Raw genomic sequence first — 24,480 nt, forward strand, 5'->3', positions numbered from 1 at the left:
GTAATTTGGGTCGTGGTCGGGTCTATATCAACTAAGGCTTGAAAACCCAAGAACCTATCTTGGGATGAGTTTGGATCTGTCTGCTGGGATGAACCTGACAGTTGGGTCGAGCCTGTTTATTAGGCCGAGCATGTCTGCTGGGGCAACTCTGCCTATCAGGCTAAAACAGCTCGTTGAGCTGACTCTGTCCATTTAGACGAGCTTGACTGCTAAGCCAAGCTTGTCTGCTTGGCCGAAGAATGGCTATGGAATTTCCTCAAATGGCCTTGGGCATGAGTCTGTGGTGTTTGGGTTTGTTGAGGCCTAAAAAATCCAAGGCTGGGCCCAAATATATTTCTAGCCCAATAAGACACCTAACTTGGGAAAAACCCTAACTTGGGTACGCAAGAGTTCGTCATATGCACTTGCACACGTGCCACGCCAAGCAAATAAGCAACATGCCACGCTACAAGCTTAAGTGGGCCCAAGCCACGGGAATGCCTGGGGCTTGCTGAGCGGGTTGTGATATGGATGGTTACGAGTATTCACTTGGCCCATTGATGGTCCAATGAGTGGAAGTTTTGGGCTGCTTGGGAGCACCAAAACTCAAGCCCATTCCTTGAGCCCAAACATATGGGTAAGCATGAGAGAGGAAACCTAATAGCCCATCACCTTAAGAAAAGGCCCACAACACTTGAAAAAAATCCCATCTCAGCCAAAACTTCCAGCAGCTTGACTTAATCAAAGCAAACTCACAAGCCGCTGGAAATAAAATAGCCCAGCCCAGCACCTTATAAAATATCCAACATAGTGGAAATATCCAACATCTTTGTTAAAACCAAATCGAAGCCAAACCACCAAAACCAAGCAAACCCATGTGCTGATGAAAGTAAATCACCTTTTGACCAGCACCCTTACCCATTCTTTCCTCTGCAAGCTTTGGCGAGAAAACAATAAGGAAAAGTGAGTGACACCTCACCCACATGGAGAAGTCCAGCAGCATGAAGGTCTTGGAACTTCAAAAAATTTGGGCCTATTTTTCAACAACGGTAATACAATGACTTCTCAAAGTTGATTCCAATTGTAGAAAGATGCATGAATAACTCATGAAGGTTTCACAATCTGACACTTGGGTTGTGCATTGATGACTCGCACAAAGTCATTTGTCTTTCTTTTTCGTTTCTATTTCCAGTATTAACAAACGTGCTACATAATCAAATCATATTTTAACATTAAAAATCTTTAATAATCTCATTGAGACTCTTGAAGAATTCATTACTGTGCAAGAAAATTCCTAGCTTAGCTTTGAACAAAACTTCTTTGTATGTTCAGTTTATGGTACTAATTGTATTAAAGAATGGCTTCCTTATTTTTGTTGCCCCTTGGGGAAGGAATTGAACTTTCAACATCATCCCATCATATTAAATTTCTTTTGAAACCTGCCATGCTTGAATATTAATCTTTGTCCTGGTCTGACTTGGAAAGTGTTATGTATACTAAGTTGCAATCAGACTCTGAGACCCAGTTGCTTATGATTCAGTTCGAATGGAACGATGTTTTGAAAACAAAAAGCCTTTCAACTGAATCCATACAACTCAGCAAAGAAAAACTTTCCACCCAAAATAAAAGCACACACATGATCGATGGTGTAAATGAAGGTAAAACAAGTTCCAAAATTCAAGACAACGTTCCAGATGAAACAATACATACATATATATATATATATATATATATATATATATATATATATATATATTATGAGAAGCGCGTTAACCCAGATCAATTAGTAGGAGACCGCCAATCCAATGAGAAGCGCGTTAACCCAAATCTTGAGTGGGAAATTCCCCACCAGAAACTTCAGGAGAGCCCTACATAACATAAGACATGTTTACATGACTGATTCCCAAATGTAAATCAGTGTGTCACAATTGCAGTTACTTAGGCCCTTCTTAAGTAAGCACGCACGCACACACACACACACACACACACACACACACACACACACACACACACACACACACACACACACACACACACACACACACTTGGTATGTGATGGGTTTATTCCAAGCATATTTGGAGCCATAACAGTAAGGACCACAAGCAATGTATTTCAAATGTTCGCAATATGTTCATTTCTTGAATAATGGAACAACCAAATCTGTCTTAACTAGCTAGGTGGCTCTTGAGGGTTGAGGTGACTGGTCAACCAGGCTCTAGAGGCAAGAAGGCAGTTCATCAGGGTTGACATTGTTGGTCAACCAAGCTCCACATGCATGGAGGTTGTTAATCATTAGTGAACAGAGAGAAGATAGTGAACAGAGAGCACTCTTTTTCCAAGAACATAGTGAATAGAGATAAATTTTCTTTTGTTAGAACTTAGGCATGTTCAATATATATGAGACAACTTGTTATTTGATTCACTTCTCACTTAAAAACCCCACCTAACCTTCCTCTAATTGGTTCTTTACTCTTCTCTGCTAGGCTTGTAATTGGTCCATACTCCATTATTAGGGAGGAGCCTATTTACAACCTTAGAGATAGCAAGGAATTTACATAAACAAGGACTCAAAAGTTTATTGGACTGGCCACATACTTAGGCCTTGCTATACTTATTTCATATAAAGTACATGCACTTCAAAGTGCATCTGCAAATTCCTGGATAAGAGGTTTACTTATACAGATTCTCTATTTGCTCCTTGTATTGTGCCACGACTATGTCCCTTCATATTTTCATAGTTGGATTCATTAAACCACTATCAATATGCAATAAAAAGGTAAAATTAATCAGCCAGCCAGTCACATCTGTAACTGGAATGACAATGCGGGCAATGATATTTTACAGTAAAGGACATATCCACAGTCAAGATTGGTCCAATTTGAAATGAACACACTGAACCGGATCGATTATGTTAAGTTTACTTATTCATTTATATCTAAAATTATTAGTATGCCTAATTAGTAACTCCAAGTAACATCTCAACATTTTAGCCCAATTAACTAATATCTTAGTTCCAATTTATAACCAACTAAATAACAACTCTAACCCAACTTCTTTTTATTTATTTATACAAGCGATATTCTACTTTAATCTAATCTAAACTAAGGGGGGGAATTTGAACTCAAATGCATAGTGGGGAAGCACATTCTCTCTAGTTAACTTGGCTAAACCCATGTCTGCAATTTTTTTTATTTTTGGTGAACCATACTCGTTCTTGTTGTACTTGTCTTTCTTTCTTTTCCACCCATTTCTTTCTATTTCTCTTCCTCTTTCTCTCTTCACCTATTTCTCTCTTCTATCTCTTTCACTCTTATTTTTTCTCTTCTACCTCTTTTTCTCTTCTTCGCATCTTTATATTTTTATCTTTCCAAACCGGAAACCAGCCAAATCGAACTGGAACCATATAGGTCCAGTTTGATTCGGTTCTTTGAGACACTTTCTATGAAAATTGAATCAAACCGGGTCATGTGTGAGTTTCCATTTCAGTTCCAATTCGAGGGAAAAATGTCACGCCCCGATCCGGAAATAAGGAATATTCCCAAATCAGGGTGCTTGAATTGAACAAAATAAAATAAATGGACTGAAAAATTTGTTAAAATACATTTCCCTTAAAAAATAATAATAATCTTACAAGTGTACAAGATATAAATAAAACTTTATCACTCTCAACTAATCCAACTTCTCTATTTTAGTCCTTATCTTGACCACTAATTGATCTGAAAAATAAAATAGGTGAGGGATGAGCAAACCGCCGCTATGCATGTCGAGCAATGTCATTTTACACACTCTAAAAAATATAATAAAAAGATACACAATCCAAATCATATCACGTCATTACTTCATATCTCGGTTATCCTTTACAAATAGTACCCAGCACGTGACCCTTATCGGCCTCACTGCCCTATGTCTCCGTCTAGTACATTTATCCTTCAGATATCTTGTCACTGAAGTTTTCATGTTCCATGAATAGTACGTACCTCACAAAAACTCCAAATAATATATTTTGTGTGAAATATTGCACATATTAGACATGCTTGACTTGAAAATAGAGAGAGATTTGTAAATAGAACAAATCCATGATAATCTATGATTTTCACATTTATCACAAAATAAGAACTTTTAAAACACATTACATAACTCACTCACCATAATAATGATAATTATAAAATCTTGCAAGACAAATCCACACGTCCTCCATCTTGTTTCTTTTTCTTTTTCTTCTTCTTCTTCTTCTTCTTCTTCTTCTTCTTCTCTCTCTCTCTCTCTCTCTCTCTCTCTCTCTCTCTCTCTCTCTCAATCAAAACACTACTACATGATAGAAATCTATTCTAAAGAATTGGAATGAATGATTGAAGCAAGGAAGGATGATACTGATGCAACCAAATAATATTTATATATATAATATTCTAAACCACTAAAAGATAAGATAGAAAACTAAGGGAATAATGTGACTCATCCCGCTTTGGCCAATGATTTCCTTAACGAATATGTGACTCATTTATTTCCACCAATGATACCACAACACCACTTGTTACTAGCATGCAAGGTGACATGGCAATGATGATTTGATTAAGACCAATTCCAAGTCTCTATATGTGGAAAATAAGAATGGTACCATCTTTCACCTAAAGGAATAATCTTATACTAGGCTTGAGATTTAATAACATGTAGGTCTTCACAATAAATATTAAATAAGGAAAAGCCATATTAATAAATAATGAATATGTAGTATGAATATTTATTTAAAATAATAATATATATAGTTTTTAAAAAAAGGGATCTCACAAAAACTAGACCAAACCAAACTGTGCCTACCCTTACTTGTTAGATAGTTTGGCACAACTGGAATGCTTGATATTGTGCGTCGTAAGACTATCTCCAACTCAAGGCGTGGAATCTCAAATTTTGAGTTTTGAGCCCAAAATCCATCTCCAACCCATGTATTTTGAGGGGTGGAATTTTGGCCAAGGCAGAATCTAGGGCGGAATTCCAATATGGATATTGCATGGACTGGTAATTTTGTGTAGAGCCCAACCTTAAGCTGTGCAGCCCACGTCAAAGGAAAAGACAGTGGGCCCCGCATGACAGAAAGCTGTCAACCACTCCATTGCTTCCACGTGACAAGTGGCAGCCGCTGGTGAAGGAGCCGTTGGAATCCAACGGCTCTATTTGAAAGCTAAAGTGTAGTTTTTATTTATTTATTTAAATTTTATAAAATGCCCAGGCTATAACAAATTAATGTCCATGATTATTTTTAGGCAATCTCAACGGGAAAATTTCACATCCAATAGTTGAAATTTAAATCCAACGGTCAAATACTTTTTATAATTAATCTAAATCATATCCAACCCCAAAACTCATCCCAAAATCTATAAATACCCATTCATGTTTTAAATAATCCACCTAAATCATTTATTTTTAAGTACAATTATACTATGTTTTGGAATTTGAATTTTTTAGGTTAAATGTTCAGAAAATTAAATCGTGAATGTTGAAACAAAAATAATGTCAAGAAAAGTTAATGACAAAAAAAAATAGAGATTAACCATTCTTCAACAAAGGGAATGCTAGCAACCTTCTCTCCAACCTTCTCTTTTGGACCTTCTCCCTTTTTTGCTTGACATGTGTCATTCTTCTTACACTTAAAATAATGTCATTAATATATTATACAAGCTAACTTTTGCTTTTCAAGTTTACCCTTATTAAATGTATTCAATTTATCCAAAAAAATTTCACAACTTTCTTACCATCTCATTAATTTTTTTTAATGTCAATTTTTTTATTTTTAAAATGTCTGCTTAAAAAAAAAAAGGAAAATACTGACATTTCCTTTTTTTTTAACATCAATTTCCTTTTTTATAATAAAATAAAAAGTCTAAACTTGACGTTAAAAAAAAAGGGACGTTTCCTCTTTTAAAAAAGAAAAAGACATTTTCTTTAAAAAAATAATTGATGTTAAAAAAAAATAATAATAAGATGGTAAGAAAGTTGTGAAATTTTTTGGGATAAATTGAATACATTTAATAAGGGTAAACTTAGAAAGCAAAAGTTAGCTTGTATAGTATATTAATGACATTATTTTAAGTGTAAGGAGAATGACACATGTCAAGCAAAAAAGGGAGAAGGTCTAAAGGAGAAGGTTATAGAGAAGGTTGCTAGCATTCTTCTCTTAAACAATTTGATAAAGTTGCGGACTGAAATTATGAGTGCAAGGTTGGAGGTAAAAACAGTTTGAGTCGTGAAAATACATGAATAGTTGTATTTTAGAGGGTGAAAATTTGAGTTTAGCCTCAACATGATTGGAGAAAATACAAATTGACGAAAAGTGAGCACTTGAACGTAATTAGTAACAAACGTAAGCTACAAAGGTAAAAGTAACAAAATTGAAACCAAAAGTGAAAATTAAAATAAACAATGAGTACCATTTGTAATTTTTGACTAGTGACACTGAAATAGAGACATTTTCCGTACATTTAAGGTTAGGGTTCAAACATCCAACTTCTCTTTTGCTCATTTGACAACCATAAAATGCACCAACTCACGAAATTTGGTAAGGAAATTTGTCATCCCCATGTACATGTACATGTTACGTATCATATTTAATTGGTTAGGATTTAACTTTATGAAACTCCCTCTCCACTCTTTTGAAGGGAAAGTGACATTACCAACTAAGGATTAGATTTTTTGTTTTGTTTTTCTTTACAAATTACATGAACAAATACACACTACACACTACATACTCTTAATTATAGATTCAATCAATACCAGCATTACAAAGTTGGTTCATGTAATTTAAGAATTTTTTTTGTATGCACTTTGTTAGAAGATTGTATGTGACCAATATATATATATATATATTAGAAACAGATGGATCTGAAACTATATATATATATATATATATATATATATATATCTCTCTGGAAGAGATCATTGCATACTAAAATAAAATAAAGTATAATTGGCTAATGATGTCAGTGTGTGCCCTAATGAGCTCCAAAATACAATCAATGAGGTCAAACCTGAATTTAGAAGCAAAAGAAGCCAAGCCAGCTGAAGAAGAACCAAACAGGAAACAAGATTGAAGAGCCCCGAGAGGATCCAAAACCAGAACTTCCATTTCATCAGATTCCGAAAGGACGCCCTCTAATTTTATTTCCCGCCAAAAATGTAAACGAAATCCCCCAAAATACTGTCGCAAGTTTCAAAATCATCGCTCGCACTTGCAGTGTTCTTCTTCTTCAGAAATGGGCATGGAATCCAGCTCCACCCACTTCACGATTATGAGAAGGTAAATTGAAACTAACCGTTGTTTTCCTATTAATTCGCAATTAAATTTATGGCTTACCCAATCAAACTTTGTGAATTGGGTAGTTTTGATTGTTTGTTGGGTTTTTTCTTCTTCTTCTTTTTCTCCTTCATCCCATGCTGCTATGTTTGGTTGCTGAGAAATAGGGGAAAAATTGTGATAAATTTATGATTTATTGATCTGATAATTAATTTATGTATTTGTTTCATTATTTTCCTAACCACTGTTCACATTCATGAACTGCTGTGCTGCTGACCATGTTAATAGATTAGTTTCTGTACAAGTTTGCTTTCCATTATCAGTAAATGCTGTTTCAAATTGTTAATCAAATGGTGGCAAAGGTTGAAGTGTTTTTTTATGTCATTTTTGTTTGGTTTGAACACAGCTCAGATACTGATTCTAAGATTGAAGACAGTGGGAACAACTTAGTCTTAAAAGCATACCCGATGCTTCCCATGAAAACTGTTAATGCAGAGGATGAAGGAGAGTCTAGAGTACTTGAACCATATGTGGGGTTAGAGTTTGATTCAGCAGATGTTGCACGTGACTTTTACAGTCTCTATGCAACCCGGATGGGATTTAGAGTTCGAACTGGTCAGTTGTATCGGTCGAGAACAGATGGTTCAGTTTCTTCTCGGAGATTTGTGTGCTCCAAGGAGGGATTTCAGATTAGTTCACGAACTGGTTGCCCTGCATTGATAAGGGTGCAAAGACGCGATTCAGGGAAGTGGGTTGTAGACCTTTTCCTGAAGGACCACAATCATGGTCTTGGATCCACAGAGGAAAACCATTCTCCGATTTTGCAGAAGAAGACTCTAACACGTACAAACACCGTTGTTGAATTGTCCCATAGGCCAAAAATCAAATCGATTGAGGAAATTGAGGATTTACGACCTTGCCCATCTGGAATTATTAGTGCCAAACGCTTTAAATGGGATGGAGATGAAATGCAGCCAGAAGTTGAACCATCTGCAGGTCTAGAGTTCAATTCAGCCAATGAAGCATACCAACTTTATCATGTATATGCAGAAAATACAGGATTTAGAATCAGGATTGGTCAATTATTTCGTTCAAAGCTTGATGGGTCAATTACATCCCGGCGATTTGTGTGCTCAAAGGAAGGTTTTCAGCACCCATCAAGAGTTGGTTGTGGGGCATTTATGAGGATTAAGAGACAAGACTCTGGAAGGTGGGTAGTGGACCGTCTTGATAAAAATCATAACCATGAGCTTGAGTCTCAACTGGAAGTTAAAAAGACAAATCTATTTTCTTCAAAAAAGTTCATAGAAGAGGAGATTGGTGGGCTAGAAAATGAAGATATTGTTGACATAAACAACGGTAACCATGTCAAAAGACGTAGAGAAAATCACATTGGAAGTGATTGGTACCGTGTGCTGTTTGACTATTTTCAGACCAAACAGGCTGAAGATACAGGATTCTTTTATGCAGTAGAGGTTGATAATGGTAGTTGCATGAGTATTTTCTGGGCTGATGGGAGGTCTAGATTTTCATGCTGTCAGTTTGGTGATGTCATTATTTTGGATACCTCATATCGGAAAGGCATTTATCTGGTGCCATTTGCCACTTTCATTGGAATCAACCACCATAAGCAACCAGTGCTTCTTGGCTGTGCTCTAATTGCTGATGAATCTGTGAAATCTTTTACTTGGTTGTTTCAAACATGGCTTAGGGCAATGTCAGGACGTTGTCCTCTGTCAATAATAGCTGACCAAGACGATGTGATCCAGCAAGCCATCATGCAAGTTTTTCCAGGAACCCATCATCGTTTCTCATTGTGGCAGTTCAAGGCAAAAGAAAGTGAGCATCTACGTTTGATGAATACTTCCTTTAAATATGAGTATGAAAAATGCATTTATGAGTGTCAAACAGCCGATGAATTTGATACCGCATGGAATGCACTCCTCAGCAGGTATGGGTTGAAGGATAATGGTTGGCTGAAAGCAATGTATGCAAAGCGCAAAAGTTGGGTCCCGCTATACTTAAGAGCTACATTCTTTGCGGGCATACCCTTCAATGAAAGTATAGAATCATTCTTTGGTACACGCTTCAATGCCCAAACACCACTTAAGGAGTTTGTTTCACAATATGAAAGAGGTCTAGAGAGACGGCGCGAAGAAGAAAGGAAAGAAGATTTTAACTCTTTTAACTTGCAAGCCTTCTTGCAGACAAAAGAACCATTAGAAGAGCAATGTAGAAGGCTTTATACACTGAACATATTCAGGATATTTCAGAAAGAACTTCTACAATCCTATAGTTATCTAGGATTTAAGATTTATGAAGAAGGGGCCACCATCAGGTATTTGGTCCGCAAATGTGGGAATGACAATGAGAAATGTGTAGTAACTGTTGGTCCATCCAATCCCAAAGTGATTTGCAGCTGTCAAATGTTTGAATTTGAAGGTGTGCTGTGTCGGCATGTGTTGAGAGTTTTCCAAATCTTGGACCTAAAAGAAGTTCCACCTTGCTATATATTACAGCGTTGGACTAGAAATGCAGAATATGGCATTCCTTGCGATTCTGAATCTGGTGGAAACCCTCAAGAACTTAAGGCCTTGATGGTATGGAGTTTAAGAGAAGCAGCCTGTCAATACATAGAGGCTGGGGCAACATCTCTTGAAAAGCACAGACTTGCCTACGAAATTATGCGAGAGGGTGGAAGAAAACTTTGTTGGCAGAGGTAAACAATAGTCAGTCATCTCTGATTCTCTATGGATAAAGTTTTGAAGTTTTTGAGCTACATAAGTAGCTAGTCCTTTTCTACAGCAAGCCTAGGCTATGTAATCGAAAGATCGATGACTTGCCTTGGATAATCTGTTGTTGATGTCAGAGTAATGTAAATATTGTGTTGTGAAGATTACCCCTCATCAGATGATTGATCTTGAAATCAATATCAAAAGTTTATGAGCCAATAATGAAAGCATGAGGCTGTATTTGGTTATGTCAAAGTTTAACTTTTTTTTTTTATTTTTTTGGTCGAATGTCAAAGTTTAACTTTGTTAAAAGTTGTAACCTTTTTTTAGATCACAAGAACTTAATTAGATGGAAATCAGACCAAAAACATTTTGGCTGATTGTTTTTTTTTTTTTTTGTTTTTTTGTTTTTGGGGAGGACCTTTTCTATTGAGATGGGTGATAATATACTAAACTCACCCACACTATCCGAATGCTAGGATTCAAACCCAGGACCTTATTTGAGGGAGTAAATACTCCAAACCACTACATTAGTGGGCCCTTTACTTGAAAGAGGAGAAATTCTTCATGTGCTGATTCGTTGTTCGAATTTGATATCTGGTAAGAGAGCCAAATCTCACAAACCCTCCCACAACTCATGCAAGCCCTAGGATTTGATCACAAGAGCGAACAGCTAGAACCATAGACGATGGTTGTTCACTGTATAAGATTGTTTTTTGTACAGTTTTTTAAAGGCATATACTGTAATTCAAACATTTATAAAACATGTATTTCTGTAATATAGTTTCGAAGTGCCAAATTTGAGTGCAACATTGATGTAACGTACAATTTGTTCTTTTTTTATTTATCTCCTTTCAAATTTCATAGAAAATTGCAAGTCGTATCCTTTTTTTGATATAAAGGGAAGGGAGACTAATGGGGCGGATTCACTGTCCTGACCAACTAGTCTAACTCATGTTTGCTGCAAGTTGTACCCTTAAACTAAGATCATCATTTTTATGGCAATGAAACCAAATTAGAAAATTAATGTTGCAATTGAAAAAAATATATTCAAGAAAAAGTTAATAAGATGATATCATTGAGAGCATTTAAAGAAGTCATTCTCCATCTCCACATCATTTGGTTCACGGAACAAATTTGAGGGGAAATCACTTCCCATCCCATGTCATTTCCTAAGGAATGAGAAATGGAGATTCATTTCCCATGTTTGATAATCATGGGAAAGTAATCAAGAAATACCACTTTATTTCCTTTCACATGTTTGGTTTGTGTAGGAATGTAAAACAAAGTTTGTTTAATTTTCCAATTATACCCATATGAAATCAAATAAAAAAAGAATGCATTTAATGCTATTGTAATTCTAAATTGTTAATAGGGACAATATGGTCATGAAAAATGTGTATTTAATATTTGTTGGCTCATTTTCCCAAACTTTGCCATGAGTAGGAAAACAAGAGGGCTTCACTTTCTCATGTGCAAGGCAAGGCAACGACAATTGATTTCTCATACCCGAGTCTCATTTCCCATGAATCAAACGGGCCTAGAAGTAATTAACTATGATACTCTCAACCTCAAGATCAAATCTGTTAGCAGTTGTCATCTTGTGAAGTTGTGAAACACAAAGTAGAAACACACTTTCTCTCTTGTCTCTCTTGTCTTGAGGAGTCCTTGTTTTATGGACTTTACACACTTTCTTGTCTTGAGGAGTCTTGTTTTATGGACCTTGTTTTATGGTTGTTTTTCCTAGTCAGTCCGTGTCTTTTCTTGTATAGTGATGGTAGGCAATTGGTTGTATATATGATTAAGAAGAAATAGAAAACATAACATGTTGAAATCAGAAAATATGAGCAGCTTCCAAATTCTCTGCACTCTTCATTCTCTCTACTCAATCTTCAACATATCCTCCTAAATTTGACATGGTATCAGAGCAGCGATCTTGGAATTGCTGACTCTTGTTTTGAATCTTTGCTACCTCCATGGGGGAAGATTTTTTTTTCCCTGCTAGAAATAGCACCACCAACTCTTCTCAACCTACCTACCTAGAAGCATTGAAGACACCGATCCCGACCCAGACACCGATCCGACCGATTGGCCTCACCTGGACTAGGTGTTGCCGCCAACCCAACCAACCGACCCCGATGATCCAGACCTCAACCCCGACTGAAACTACACGATATGAAAAAGATCAAAAAAGATATGAAGCTGCAAGTAGTGACTCTGGCTATGTATTCCATACTTTGGATGATAGAAATTCAACGGGCTGGATAATTGATTCTGGCGCAACCAATCATATGACATTTGATCATGATGATTTTCTGAGTACCAGTCAACCCATACGAACTAGTATTGCTAATGCCAATGGAGTTACTTCTCCTGTGACAGGGGCTGGCACTGTGGCTCTCTCATCATCTCTTTCATTATCTAATACTTTACTTGTTCCATCTCTATCAAATAAGCTAATGTCAGTTAGTCAGATTACTGAACAATTGAATTGTTGTGTATTAATCTACCCGAGTTTTTGTTTACTTCAGGACATTCACACTAAGGAGATTATTGGTCGTGGTACTATGAGAGGGGGGCTATATTATGTGGAGGATCTCAGTACAAGCATGGCTCACAATGTGACACATGATATCAAACAAAGGCAAGTCTGGTTGTGGCACCGTCGATTGGGGCATCCATCATTTGGATATATGAAGCATATTCTACCAAACTTATTATCAAATTTCAAGGACTCCGACTTCAAATGTGACACTTGCATTTTGGCTAAAAGTCACCATGTGCCCTACCCGTTTATTTCAAGTAAGAGTACTACTCCGTTTAAGTTAATTCACTCTGATGTTTGGGGGCCCTCACCTATAACTTCTCATTCTGGCTTTCGATGGTTTGTGACGTTTGTGGATGATTGTACTCGGATGACATGGTTGTACTTGATGAAGAATAAAAATGAAGTGTTTACTATGTTTCAGTCTTTCCACAGACAGATTGAAACTCAGTTCTCTACCAAGATCAGAGTTCTTCGCTCCGACAATGAGGGCGAATATGTCAACCATGACTTTCAAACATACTTCCAGATGCACGGCATGATTCATGAGACGACTTGTCCTCAAACACCACAACAGAATGGTGTTGCGGAACGGAAAAACCGACATCTCTTTGAAACAGCTCGAACACTACTGATTGGGGCTCATATTCCCCGCGACCACTGGGATGATGCCATCATCACGACAGTTTATCTTCTCAATCGTATGCCTTCGCAGGTCTTGGGCTTTCGGACTCCGCTTCAAACGCTTGCCAATTATGGGTCCCTGCCATCTGTTTCGATGCTTCCACCACGAATCTTTGGTTGTGTGGCGTTTGTTCATCTCCATAAAAATCAACGTAGCAAACTTGATCCCTGTGCTCTCGGATATATTTTTATGGGATATGCTGCTCATCAGAAGGGATATCGGTGTTATCATCCCCCTACTCGTCGTACCTATGTCACCTTGGATGTCACTTTTATGGAGTCTGAAATGTTCTTCCATGATCCGATGTCCAACTCTTCGCCCCAAAGAGACAAACAAATAGAACCAATGAGCAAGGAGGCTCTGGAAATTCAAGAACTTGAAGATTGGAGCAAAACGAGCCCAAAAAGTCCAAGAGAAAATGTAATCTGCCCACCCACGACCGGTTGCCAGGAGCCCAGCGATCGGTCGCACCGAAGTACTGAAGCTGAAATTCGAACCTGTCCAAATGCGACCGGTCGCGAGGAGACCAGCGATCGGTCACCCCACAACAAGAAAATTGGCTTGTTTTCATACTTCATCGACGATGATAATGAAGACCCCCCTCACATCTTAGTACCTGCTGATCAATCTCCTGAGAATAATCCTGAGGTACGTGATTCTACTACATCTACTGCTTTAGTTTATGAACCTGTTAGATATCAATTACCTGATAGACAGAACCGTGGAAAATCGCCAATTCGGTATTCACCGGATAATGGCAATGCATCAAAGTATCCAATTGCAAACTATGTTTCTGCTGAAAAATTATCTGCACCCCTCCAAGGCTTTGTACACCAGTTATCTGCAATTCATATTCCAACCAAAGTGAGTGAGGCATTGAAGGATCCAAAATGGGTTCAAGCAATGAAGGAGGAGATGCATGCTCTGGAGAAAAATCACAAATGGACACTGGAGAATTTACCTCAAGGAAAGAGGACTGTCGGATGCAGATGGGTCTACACTTTGAAATACAATGCTGATGGGTCAATTGAATGTTACAAAGCACGACTTGTGGCCAAGGGATACACGAAAACATATGGTATTGACTATGAAGAAACCTTTGCCCCTGTTGCAAAACTTAACACCGTTCAAGTGCTATTGTCCATTGCAGCAAATCTTGATTGGCCTCTCCACCAATTTGATGTGAAGAATGCCTTTCTCCATGGGGAACTCACAGAAGAAGTCTACATGGATATCCCACCAGGATATGTTACATCTACTCATGCTAATGTGGTGTGCAGATTACGAAAGGCATTATATGGATTGAAGTAGTCTCTCTGGGCATGGTTTGGGCATTTTGCCTTGGCAATGAAGAATTATGGGTTTAAGCAGAGTAATTCTGACCATACTCTGTTCTTAAAACACAAGGGAGGAAAGGTAACGGCTCTAATCATTTATGTCGATGATATGATTATTACTGGGAATGATACGCATGAAATTTCTCAACTACAAAAATGTTTGGCAAAGGAGTTTGAAATGAAGAATCTTGGTGGACTCAAGTACTTCTTGGGCATTGAAGTTGCTCGATCAAAGCAAGACATATATCTCTCACAAAGGAAGTATGTTCTAGATTTATTGGCAGAAACAGGAATGTTAGATTGCAAACCTGTGGACACTCCAATCGTTTAGAATCACCACCTTGGGGTATATCCCAATCAAGTACCCACTAACAAAGAAAGATATCAAAGATTAGTAGGGCGATTGATCTACTTGTCTCATACCCGACCCGATGTCGCATATGCTGAAAGTGTTGCTAGTCAGTTGTTCGGTTCATTTTTACACATGATTTTTCATGTTATTCACCCACTATTTTGAGTTAGTTCTTGACATTTTATAGCTTTTTACTTCTTTTTTGTGTTTTAATAGGTTTTACCTTGGTTGGGATGAAAATGAGCTAAAAGTGCATTATTAGTCATAAATTCTGTTTTTGTTCATTTTCGTAGGTCAACTTCTTGGCCTGGGATCAACATGCTCTGGTGCTCGGATGAGGTCATGATCTTCATGAGACTTGTTCCAATGGATGTTAACTACAACATATCCAAATTTGAGCTCCATTGGACAAGTATTGCCTATCCAACCAATCCAGCATGTTACCACAGCTCTGGAAATCCGGATTTGGCCAGCTTTTACCTCTTTTGTGTCATCTTAATTTCTTGTTACCATAACTCTTGGTAACAAGGAATTACCTTTGCAAATGAGATATTTTCTGAAGCTTTTGGCATCTTTGTGAAGTCAAGGCTTCATCATGGCAAAGGGGACAAGGGCAAAGGCTTTAACTAAAGTATGAGTTTTATATTATATTTGTGAGCTGGAAATTGATGGGCAATGGAAAGTTAATTGCAATCTGAAGTGGGAGAGGTTTTGAACGTGGGTAGCGAATTCATTCGATCATTCTACACAATTGAGAGCAGATTTTGGAGAGCTTGGAGCTAGGAGAAAGCCAAGGTGCAGCCAAGAAAAGTGGAGAAGAAGACTTCCACCATTGATGATCTTGAAGCTCTCATCATTTTCTGAAAATCTGTAAACTCTTTCTAATTTCATTTTGAGTTTGTATTTGGAATAAGTATGAGCAACTAAACTCCATAGCTAGGGCTTAGGTTGAAGCCCTAAACATGATTACCTTTTTGTTTTGATGCTTGAGTGTATGAATTTCTAGATATTGTTGATGAATTCCAATTCACCAAATTAATCTATCCTTGATGTATGTTCTTCTTTGATTGATCACCTTTGAAAGCATGCTTCTTGAGATTGTTGGGATTATGTGTATCCTCATGTTATCCTAAGCAATAAATGGATGAAGTAAGAATCATCTATGTGAATTGGTTTCTTGAATACCTAATGTAAACACCATGCTATTAGGATTCTTGTGATGTTCATATTCTCTTTGAACTTAATGGGTTCTCCTTGTAATTGAATCGAAGTACGAACCATACCTAGGTTCGGTTATGAGGAGGGCACAAGTATTGTAGCACGAACCATGCACTTTACGTATATTAGAGAGAATCAATGCGTCTTGAGCCACGACCCATGGTCTTGATTGCGAACATCTTCATCAACACGTTTAGAGTTCATTACTTGAGTATTCATGAACTTGGGTAGAATTGTTTAGGGTGGATTCCGAAACCCTAGTGTTTGTTACATTTTGATTTCACATCTTGATAATTCATCTCCGCCATTCTCATTTAATTTCAAAGTCCATTTACTTTCATGCAATAGAAATAGGTTACTTCAAACAAATCAAACCCCCCCCCCCCCCCCCAATGTGTGTGTGAGTTGCGTGTTTGACACGTTACGTGTCTTTGTTACTAAATTCTATTTGTTTTCGTAATTGTTTTGGACTTTTGGTCCGCGTGGTGTTCTTCTATTTTCTGTGCTGAATTCAACCGTATAAAGAACGTGAATTTTGGACGTACGGTTGGAAAGTTATAGGCAAAACACTGGATAGAGGTTGAAACTGGAAAAACAGAGAAAACGACTCTGCCCATGAACGACCGGTCGCTAGTGTCTCACGACCGGTCGCTCAGCACACAATTCTGAAGTTTCGACTCTGTACTAAAACGACCGGTCGCTTTTACCTCACGACCGGTCGCCAGACAAAAAAAAAACGACCGGTCGCTCTTAACAAACGACCGGTCGCTGGTCACTGTTCACAGCACAATTCTTTTTTTTTGTTTGTTTTGTTTTGTTTGTTTCTTTTATATTTCTTTTTAGTTTAAAATTTTCATTTGTGCATTGTGGTGTGTTAGTTAAATGTTCTTTTTGTACTCGAATTAGAACTTATAGACAACCGACAAGTTCTTCGTGGGATCGACCCCGTACTTATACAATCTATACTTCGATAGATTCGTGCACTTGCGGGTATTTTTAATTGGTTGTTTGCACATTAAATTGTGTCCTTTTAGGAATGCAACAATTTTTGGCGCCGTTGCCGGGGAACTGGCACGGTTGCTTATATGTTTTGTTTGAGTATATTTAGAGTACTTAATTTTATTTTCATTTTTTTTCTTTGTTTGTCATTTCATTTTATTTGAGTTTGTTTTTGTTTTCTTCTTATTGCAGGAACATTTTGCTTATGTCCCTTCTGAATTTGGATATTTCATTAGATAGCACTGTAGAAGATATCCAAGCTCAAGCTTTGAGAGAAAGGAACATCCAACTAGCTGTGTCTACTCCATTGCCTTTTTCACTCTCGCCATTTTCATCATCACCAAGCTCACCAAAAGTCGAGTCACCTCCACCTTCACCAATGGCGGCAGCAGCTGCAAATGCGGAACTTACTATGCAAGAATACTCTTCACCGCCAACAACTGGACAACCATCTTGCATAGTATATCCCGCAAGCACTTTGGAAAACTTTGAGTTGAGATCGGGCATGATACACATATTGCCTAAGTTCTTGGGAAATCCTGGAGAAAATCCTAATGCACATATCCTAGACTTTGAGGAAGTGTGTTCCACAATAAAGATTGAAGGCATGAGTAGTGATGAGATAAGAATGAGACTTTTCTCATTTAGTTTGAAGGATACAGCAAAGGAATGGCTTCACTATCTACCTCCAAATTCCATCACAACATGGACGGATCTTGCTACAAAGTTCTTGCAACATTTTTTCCCAGCACAAAGGACAAATGAACTCCGAAGTCAGATTACAGGAATTCTGCAAAGGCCGGGAGAAAGCTTCCAGGATTATTGGGACCGTTTCAAGAAACTTCTAATCACTTGTCCGCATCATAACATACAAGCTTGGCTTCTAATGCAACACTTCTATGAAGGACTTTTTGAAGCGGACCAAAACAATGTGAATGCAGCTGCAGGAGGAACTATAATGACCAAGACTCCAACAGAACTGCGAGCAATATTTGATCTTGTTGCTGCAAATGCTCGCCAATATAATTCAAGGCAAAGACCAGTCAGAAAAGGGGAATCCTATGATGTAAGTACCCTTTCTAGTATGGAAGCTCAGATTGCAAACCTAACCAACATGGTGAAGAAATTGGCACCGGGATCATCCAAGGTTTGTGCATTTTGCTCCACAATTGGTCATGACACTGAGGATTGTCCCTTGGCACATGAGGAAGCAAATGCAGTGGGCTCATTTCAAAGAAATCAGTGGCCTAAGAATGATCCTTTCTCACAAACATACAATCCGGGGTGGAGAAATCATCCAAATTTCAGGTGGAGTGACAATTCGAATGTTCAACAAGGGCCAACTCAACCACCTCAAGGGCCAACTCACCCACCTCATGGTCAACAACATACTCGCCCACCTCATGGTCAAATGCACTACTACAATCCACCACAACCACCACCTCAACCACAATCTACAGGAAAATCTTTGGAAGAACTTGTTGCTTCCATGGCTAGAAACACAGATAGTTTCATCACTGAGACAAAAAGCTACATGCAGAGGAATGACACCCACATGCAGAAAACGGATAAGGCCATTGCCAATCTAGAAAATCAAGTGGGACAAATTGCTCAAGCTTTGAGTCAAAGGGAACCTGGTATGATGCCTAGCCAACCAGAGATTAATCCAACTGGGCGTGAGCATGTTCAAGCAGTTACCTTGAGAACTGGTAAGGTAATTGGTGAAATAAATGGTTCTAAAGATTTGATTCACAATGTTGATGACATGCAGGTTGAACAAGTGGCTGAGCCTAAAGAAAAGGATGAAAGCAACAAAGAGAGAGATAAGCAAGCAGCTTCTTCATCCGAGTGGATCCCAAAGCATGAACTTGCAAGAAGGGCAAGAAAGGAGAAGGTAAGTCGTGAACCTACTGACGAAGAAATCTTACGTGCTCCTTTTCCTCACAGGCTTATGAGTTCCAAAAAAATTCAACAAGCCAAGGAAATATTGGAAACCTTCAGAAAAGTGCAAGTCAATATTCCTCTCTTGGATGCAATCAAGCAAATTCCGAGTTATGCAAAGTTTTTGAAGGACCTTTGTACCACCAAGAGGAGATTCCAAGATCATGAAACGGTTGCACTAACGGAAAAAGCTTCTGCTGTTTTGCAAAGGAAGCTCCCTCCCAAATTGAAAGATCCAGGAAGTTTTACAATTCCTTGCATAATTGGAGATAAATTGTTTGACAAAGCTTTACTTGATTTAGGTGCTTCAATTAATCTGATGCCTTATTCTGTTTTTGAAGCCCTTAACTTAGGTGATCTTAAACCAACTTCTGTTAGCATTCAATTGGCGGACCGATCAGTGAGATATCCAAGAGGAATTTTGGAAGATGTACTTGTGAAAGTAAATGATCTCATCTTACCAGCTGACTTTTTGGTGCTAGAGATGGAAGAAGCTCCTATTCCGGGTGCGGATCTTCCATTGATTCTTGGCCGCCCTTTCATGGCCACTGCAGATACTGTGATCAATGTTCGACAAGGAACATTGACAATGACAGTTCAAGGGGAAACAATAAAGTTCAAAGTTTATGATGCCTTTAAACTCCCCAATGATGAACATGAATGTTTTCGTATTGATACATTGTGTCATATTGTGCAAAATACATTTAATAGTACTCATGGTACAGATTCATTAGAAAAGGTGTTGACACAAAATCCTCAAGTTGCTGAAATTGTTGATAATGAGTTACTTGAGGCTGTGAAATTCCTTGATGCATGTCCAGCCATACCACGTAAGTACACTCCAAATTTTATACCTTTGCCAGTCAATACTGAAAAACTTGTTCCTTCTCTTGACAGGGCACCCGAGTTAGAGCTCAAACCATTGCCATCCCACTTGAAGTATGTTTATTTAGGTAAAACAGAGACATTGCCCGTGATTATTGCTAGCAATCTCAATGTGGAAAATGAACAGAAGTTGATGCAAGTGTTAAGAGAACACAAGGGAGCAATTGGTTGGAGTATTGCGGACATCAAGGGAATAAGCCCAACAAGATGCATGCATAGAATTTTACTGGAAATTGATTCCAAACCCACAAAGGATGCTCAACGCAGGTTAAACCCAATCATGACAGAGGTAGTCCGAAAAGAAATTCTGAAGCTATTGGATGTGGGTATAATTTATCCTATTTCCGATAGCAAGTGGGTCAGCCCGGTCCAAGTGGTTCCTAAAAAGTCAGGAATAACTGTTGTAAGAAATGAGGGAAATGAACTTATTCCTTCTCGTGTCAAAACGGGATGGCGTGTTTGTATTGATTATAGAAAATTAAATACCGCCACCCGAAAAGATCATTTTCCATTACCATTTATTGACCAAATGCTTGAACGTCTTGCAGGTCACAGTTACTACTGCTTCTTGGATGGCTATTCAGGATACAATCAAATTGCCATCGCTCCTGAAGACCAACACAAGACGACATTCACATGTCCTTATGGTACCTTCGCCTACCGGCGTATGCCATTTGGATTGTGTAATGCCCCGGCCACCTTCCAACGATGCATGATGAGTATTTTCTCCGATATGGTAGAAAAATTTATTGAAGTATTCATGGATGATTTTAGTGTGTTTGGTCATTCATTTGATTCATGCCTTAACAACTTGTCTTTAGTTTTGCAAAGATGCCGGGAATGCAACTTAATTCTCAATTGGGAAAAGTGTCATTTCATGGTACAACAGGGAATCGTTTTAGGTCATGTGATTTCCAGTCAAGGCATTGAGGTTGACAGAGCCAAAGTAGATGTGATAAGCGGGTTGTCACCTCCCACATCAGTGAAAGAGATCCGATCCTTCTTAGGACATGCCGGGTTCTATAGAAGATTCATAAAAGATTTTTCTAAGATCTCTCGACCATTGTGTAGCTTGCTTGCCAAAGATGCAAATTTTGATCTTAATGATGAATGTTTGGCAGCTTTTCAAAGGCTCAAAACTCTTCTCACAACTGCACCTATCATTATGCCTCCAAATTGGAATTTACCTTTTGAATTAATGTGTGATGCATCTGATTTTGCAGTTGGAGCTGTATTAGGACAAAGAGTTGAGAAGAGATTGCATGCAATATATTATGCAAGCCGTACCCTTAATGATGCTCAGTTGAACTATTCAACTACTGAGAAAGAGCTGTTAGCTGTAATTTTTGCTTTAGAGAAATTTCGTTCGTACTTGATAGGCTCTAAAGTAATTGTTTTCACTGATCATGCAGCTTTGAAATATCTCTTGGCAAAGAAGGAAGCAAAACCAAGATTGATACGATGGGTTTTGTTGCTCCAAGAGTTTGATATTGAAATCAGAGATAAGAAGGGATCGGAGAATGTGGTAGCTGACCACCTTAGCCGATTGATCACTAACTCCAATACCGAAGAAGACACTCTTCCTCTTCGTGAATCCTTTCCTGATGAGCAACTTTTTGCATTACAAATTTCTGACCCATGGTATGCTGACATTATCAACTTTCTCGCTACAGGAAATATACCAAGGGATTTGTCAAGAGGTCAAAAGGACAAATTGCTGAAAACCACTAAGTCCTATGTGTGGGATGACCCATATTTGTGGAAGTATTGTTCGGACTCCGTGATTAGGCGATGTGTTCCCGAGACCGAATCTCAGTCCATACTCACATTCTGTCATTCGAACGCATGTGGTGGCCACTTTGGAGCCAAGAAGACAGCTTTAAAAGTTTTGCAAAGTGGATTCTATTGGCCAAGCTTGTTCAAAGATGCATCACAATTCTGTCTATCTTGTGATAGGTGTCAACGAATGGGTAACATTTCATCTCGAAATCAAATGCCTTTAAACCCAATTCTAATTGTTGAAATATTTGATGTTTGGGGAATAGATTTCATGGGTCCATTTCCTTCATCTTTTGGAAATCTATTTATTCTACTTGCGGTTGATTATGTTTCAAAATGGGTGGAAGCAATTCCAACCAAGACTAATGATGCGAAAGTTGTTCTTAGCTTTCTTCGAGCCAATATCTTTTGTAGGTTTGGAACACCGAGGGCCATCATTAGTGATGGGGGATCCCATTTTTGCAACCGATCATTTGAGACCCTACTCAAGAAGTATGGCATAACTCACAAGGTGTCCACCCCCTATCACCCTCAGACTAGTGGACAAGTGGAGATTTCTAACAGAGAGGTGAAGCATATATTAGAGAAGACTGTTGGTCCTACTCGAAAGGATTGGTCTTTGCGCCTTAACGATGCTCTCTGGGCCTACCGAACTGCTTACAAAACTCCAATCGGTATGTCTCCATTTCGCTTAATCTTTGGTAAACCTTGTCATCTACCTGTTGAGCTTGAACACAGGGCCCTTTGGGCAATTAAGAAGTACAACTTCGACATGAAGGAAGCAGGAGATATCAGAAGGTTACAACTGAGCGAACTGGATGAGCTTCGCAATGATGCTTATGAGAACGCAAAAATTTACAAAGAAAAAACAAAGGCGTTTCATGATAAGCATATCATTAGAAGGTCGTTTGAAGTAGGGCAAAGAGTATTACTCTTTAACTCTAGGTTCAAACTCTTTCCAGGTAAGCTTCGTTCCCACTGGACTGGCCCATTTGTTGTTACTAATGTCTTTTCCTATGGTGCAGTTGAAATCCGACCAATAGGCATAGGAAAGGAATTCAAAGTTAATGGGCATAGGTTGAAAATCTACCACGAAAATACTTTGCATCAAGAAGATGAAGTGCTTCACTTCATTGATATACATTCGGGGATGCAAAACTGAGTTGGGAAGGTAAGTCCTTAATAAAGTTTTCAACCCAAAAAAAAAAAAAAAAAAAAAAAAAAAAAAAAGAGAGAGAGAGAACGACCGGTCGTACATGCCTCGCGACCGGTCGCTCGTTTGGAGTTTCAGAAAAAATTGAATCTGCTTCGAAACGACCGGTCGCTTTTCACTCGCGACCGGTCGCTCGTTGTTTTTTCTTAAAATTGAATCTGCTTCGAAACGACCGGTCGCTTTTCACTCGCGACCGGTCGCTCGTTGTTTTTTCTTAAAATTGAATCTGCTTCAAAGAGACCGGTCGCTTTTCACTCGCGACCGGTCGCTCGTCGCAATTTTTTTTAAAAACCGTCTTTTTCTTTCCTTTCTCTCTTCTCTCTCCTCACTTCCTCTTCTTCCCAGCGACAGACCCACCCCCCCCCCTTCGACTTCTCTCTTCTCCCTCCCTCTACCTCCCTCACAACCCACCCTAATCCTAACCCAAATCACACTTTTCTCACTTATTTTTTCGAGTAGAATCCGTTTTTGGCATCTATTCCTTGAAATTTCAAGTGTTTTCTTCAATTTGAGGTGATTTTCAGTTAGGGTTACTGTAGCACCAAGGTAATTTTCGAATTTTTCTTGGTGTTTTCTCTTTGATTTTCTTACTCTAATGCATTCCTATAGTTGTTTTGTTTCTAATTTGTTGTTTCTCTTGTTTTTGTTTTGGGTTTGGCTTGTGTTTATCATTTGGTGTGATTTTCCTCAATTGGGTATGTTTTTCTCACTCTCAATCTCTTATTTGATTATTGTTGTTGTTATTTGTGTTTATTATTGGAATTTTGTCATTTTGGTTGAATGTTGGGAATGTTGTTTACATTTTGGAATTTTGGCTTAATTGTGCATTATGATTAATATTGTGGCATTGTGGTATTTTACATTGTGATTAAATTGTTGACTCGTTCGAATTGGTGTATATTTGTATTGTGGCAAATTTTGGCTATGTGCATGCATTTTGGTTTTGATATTGGTATAATTGTGGCGTATTGCATGTTTGGGAATTGTGGCATGAATTTTGTTGTTGATTTGTTTTGTGCATATTGGTTTTTTTTTTTCTCCTTAGATGTCTAGAGCTAGACAGGGTACCAGAGGGGGTGCATCTTCTTCACGAAGTGCACCTCAACCGGAAGAGGCAATGCTCACTGCCACTGTGGTTACTGAGCGTAACTTAGATCTTAGTCCCTCCATCCAAACCGCTGGACTTATTCAAGTCCGGCACCTTATTAGGGACCGAAACCTCCTACCCTTAGCTCACATCTATGCAAAATATAATGAATCAATTGTGCGTGAGTTTTATGCCGCTTTCCCTAGGGAAGAACTTAGACGTAATGCAGAGGTGCCCCTTAAGGTTCGGGGCAAAAATATTGTACTATCCACCTCCATTATCTCTGAGGTTCTTCAAATAAGTGACAGAGAGAATACTGTTAATTGGAGACAATTTTTGGGTGAGGATTTTGACATGCAAAGGGCAGCTGAAACACTTTTTTATGCTGACCCTGCTGCCTTTGCATCTCAAACTAAAAAGACTGTCCTCATTCAGGGTAAGT

The 24,480-nt window shown here is 38.4% G+C and overlaps 2 protein-coding genes and 1 non-coding gene across 4 annotated transcripts; 2 read left to right on the top strand and 1 right to left on the bottom strand.

Moving 5' to 3' along the window:
- Window positions 1–6,918: 6,918 nt before the first annotated feature.
- On the top strand, window positions 6,919–10,389 carry FRS7 (FAR1-related sequence 7). 2 transcript variants are annotated; one of them, XM_021950827.2, is made up of 2 exons: window positions 6,919–7,268; window positions 7,672–10,389. In XM_021950827.2, exons 1-2 carry the CDS (start codon window positions 7,225–7,227, stop codon window positions 9,986–9,988), a joined length of 2,361 nt encoding a protein of 786 aa, XP_021806519.2. In that variant the 5' UTR covers window positions 6,919–7,224; the 3' UTR covers window positions 9,989–10,389. The 2 variants fall into 2 exon arrangements, with proteins under 2 accessions (XP_021806519.2, XP_021806520.2); XM_021950828.2 differs by having other exon boundaries at window positions 7,677–10,389.
- Window positions 10,390–17,896: 7,507 nt separating this feature from the next.
- Window positions 17,897–18,003, bottom strand: LOC148297347 (small nucleolar RNA R71). Its single transcript, XR_015833306.1, has one exon. It is a non-coding gene; the product is annotated as a small nucleolar RNA R71 (small nucleolar RNA).
- Window positions 18,004–18,217: 214 nt separating this feature from the next.
- LOC148297348 (uncharacterized) lies at window positions 18,218–22,931 on the top strand. Its single transcript, XM_088246503.1, has 3 exons — window positions 18,218–19,846; window positions 19,910–20,414; window positions 20,883–22,931. The coding sequence occupies exons 1-3, from the start codon at window positions 18,218–18,220 to the stop codon at window positions 22,898–22,900; spliced, it is 4,152 nt and encodes a 1,383-aa protein (XP_088102629.1). The 3' UTR covers window positions 22,901–22,931.
- The last annotated feature ends 1,549 nt before the right edge of the window (window positions 22,932–24,480 follow it).

The sequence above is a fragment of the Prunus avium genome, chromosome 1 (genome assembly GCF_965620075.1).
Source record: "Prunus avium chromosome 1, drPruAviu1.hap1.1, whole genome shotgun sequence".
In the NCBI taxonomy this organism is placed as follows: domain Eukaryota; kingdom Viridiplantae; phylum Streptophyta; class Magnoliopsida; order Rosales; family Rosaceae; genus Prunus; species Prunus avium.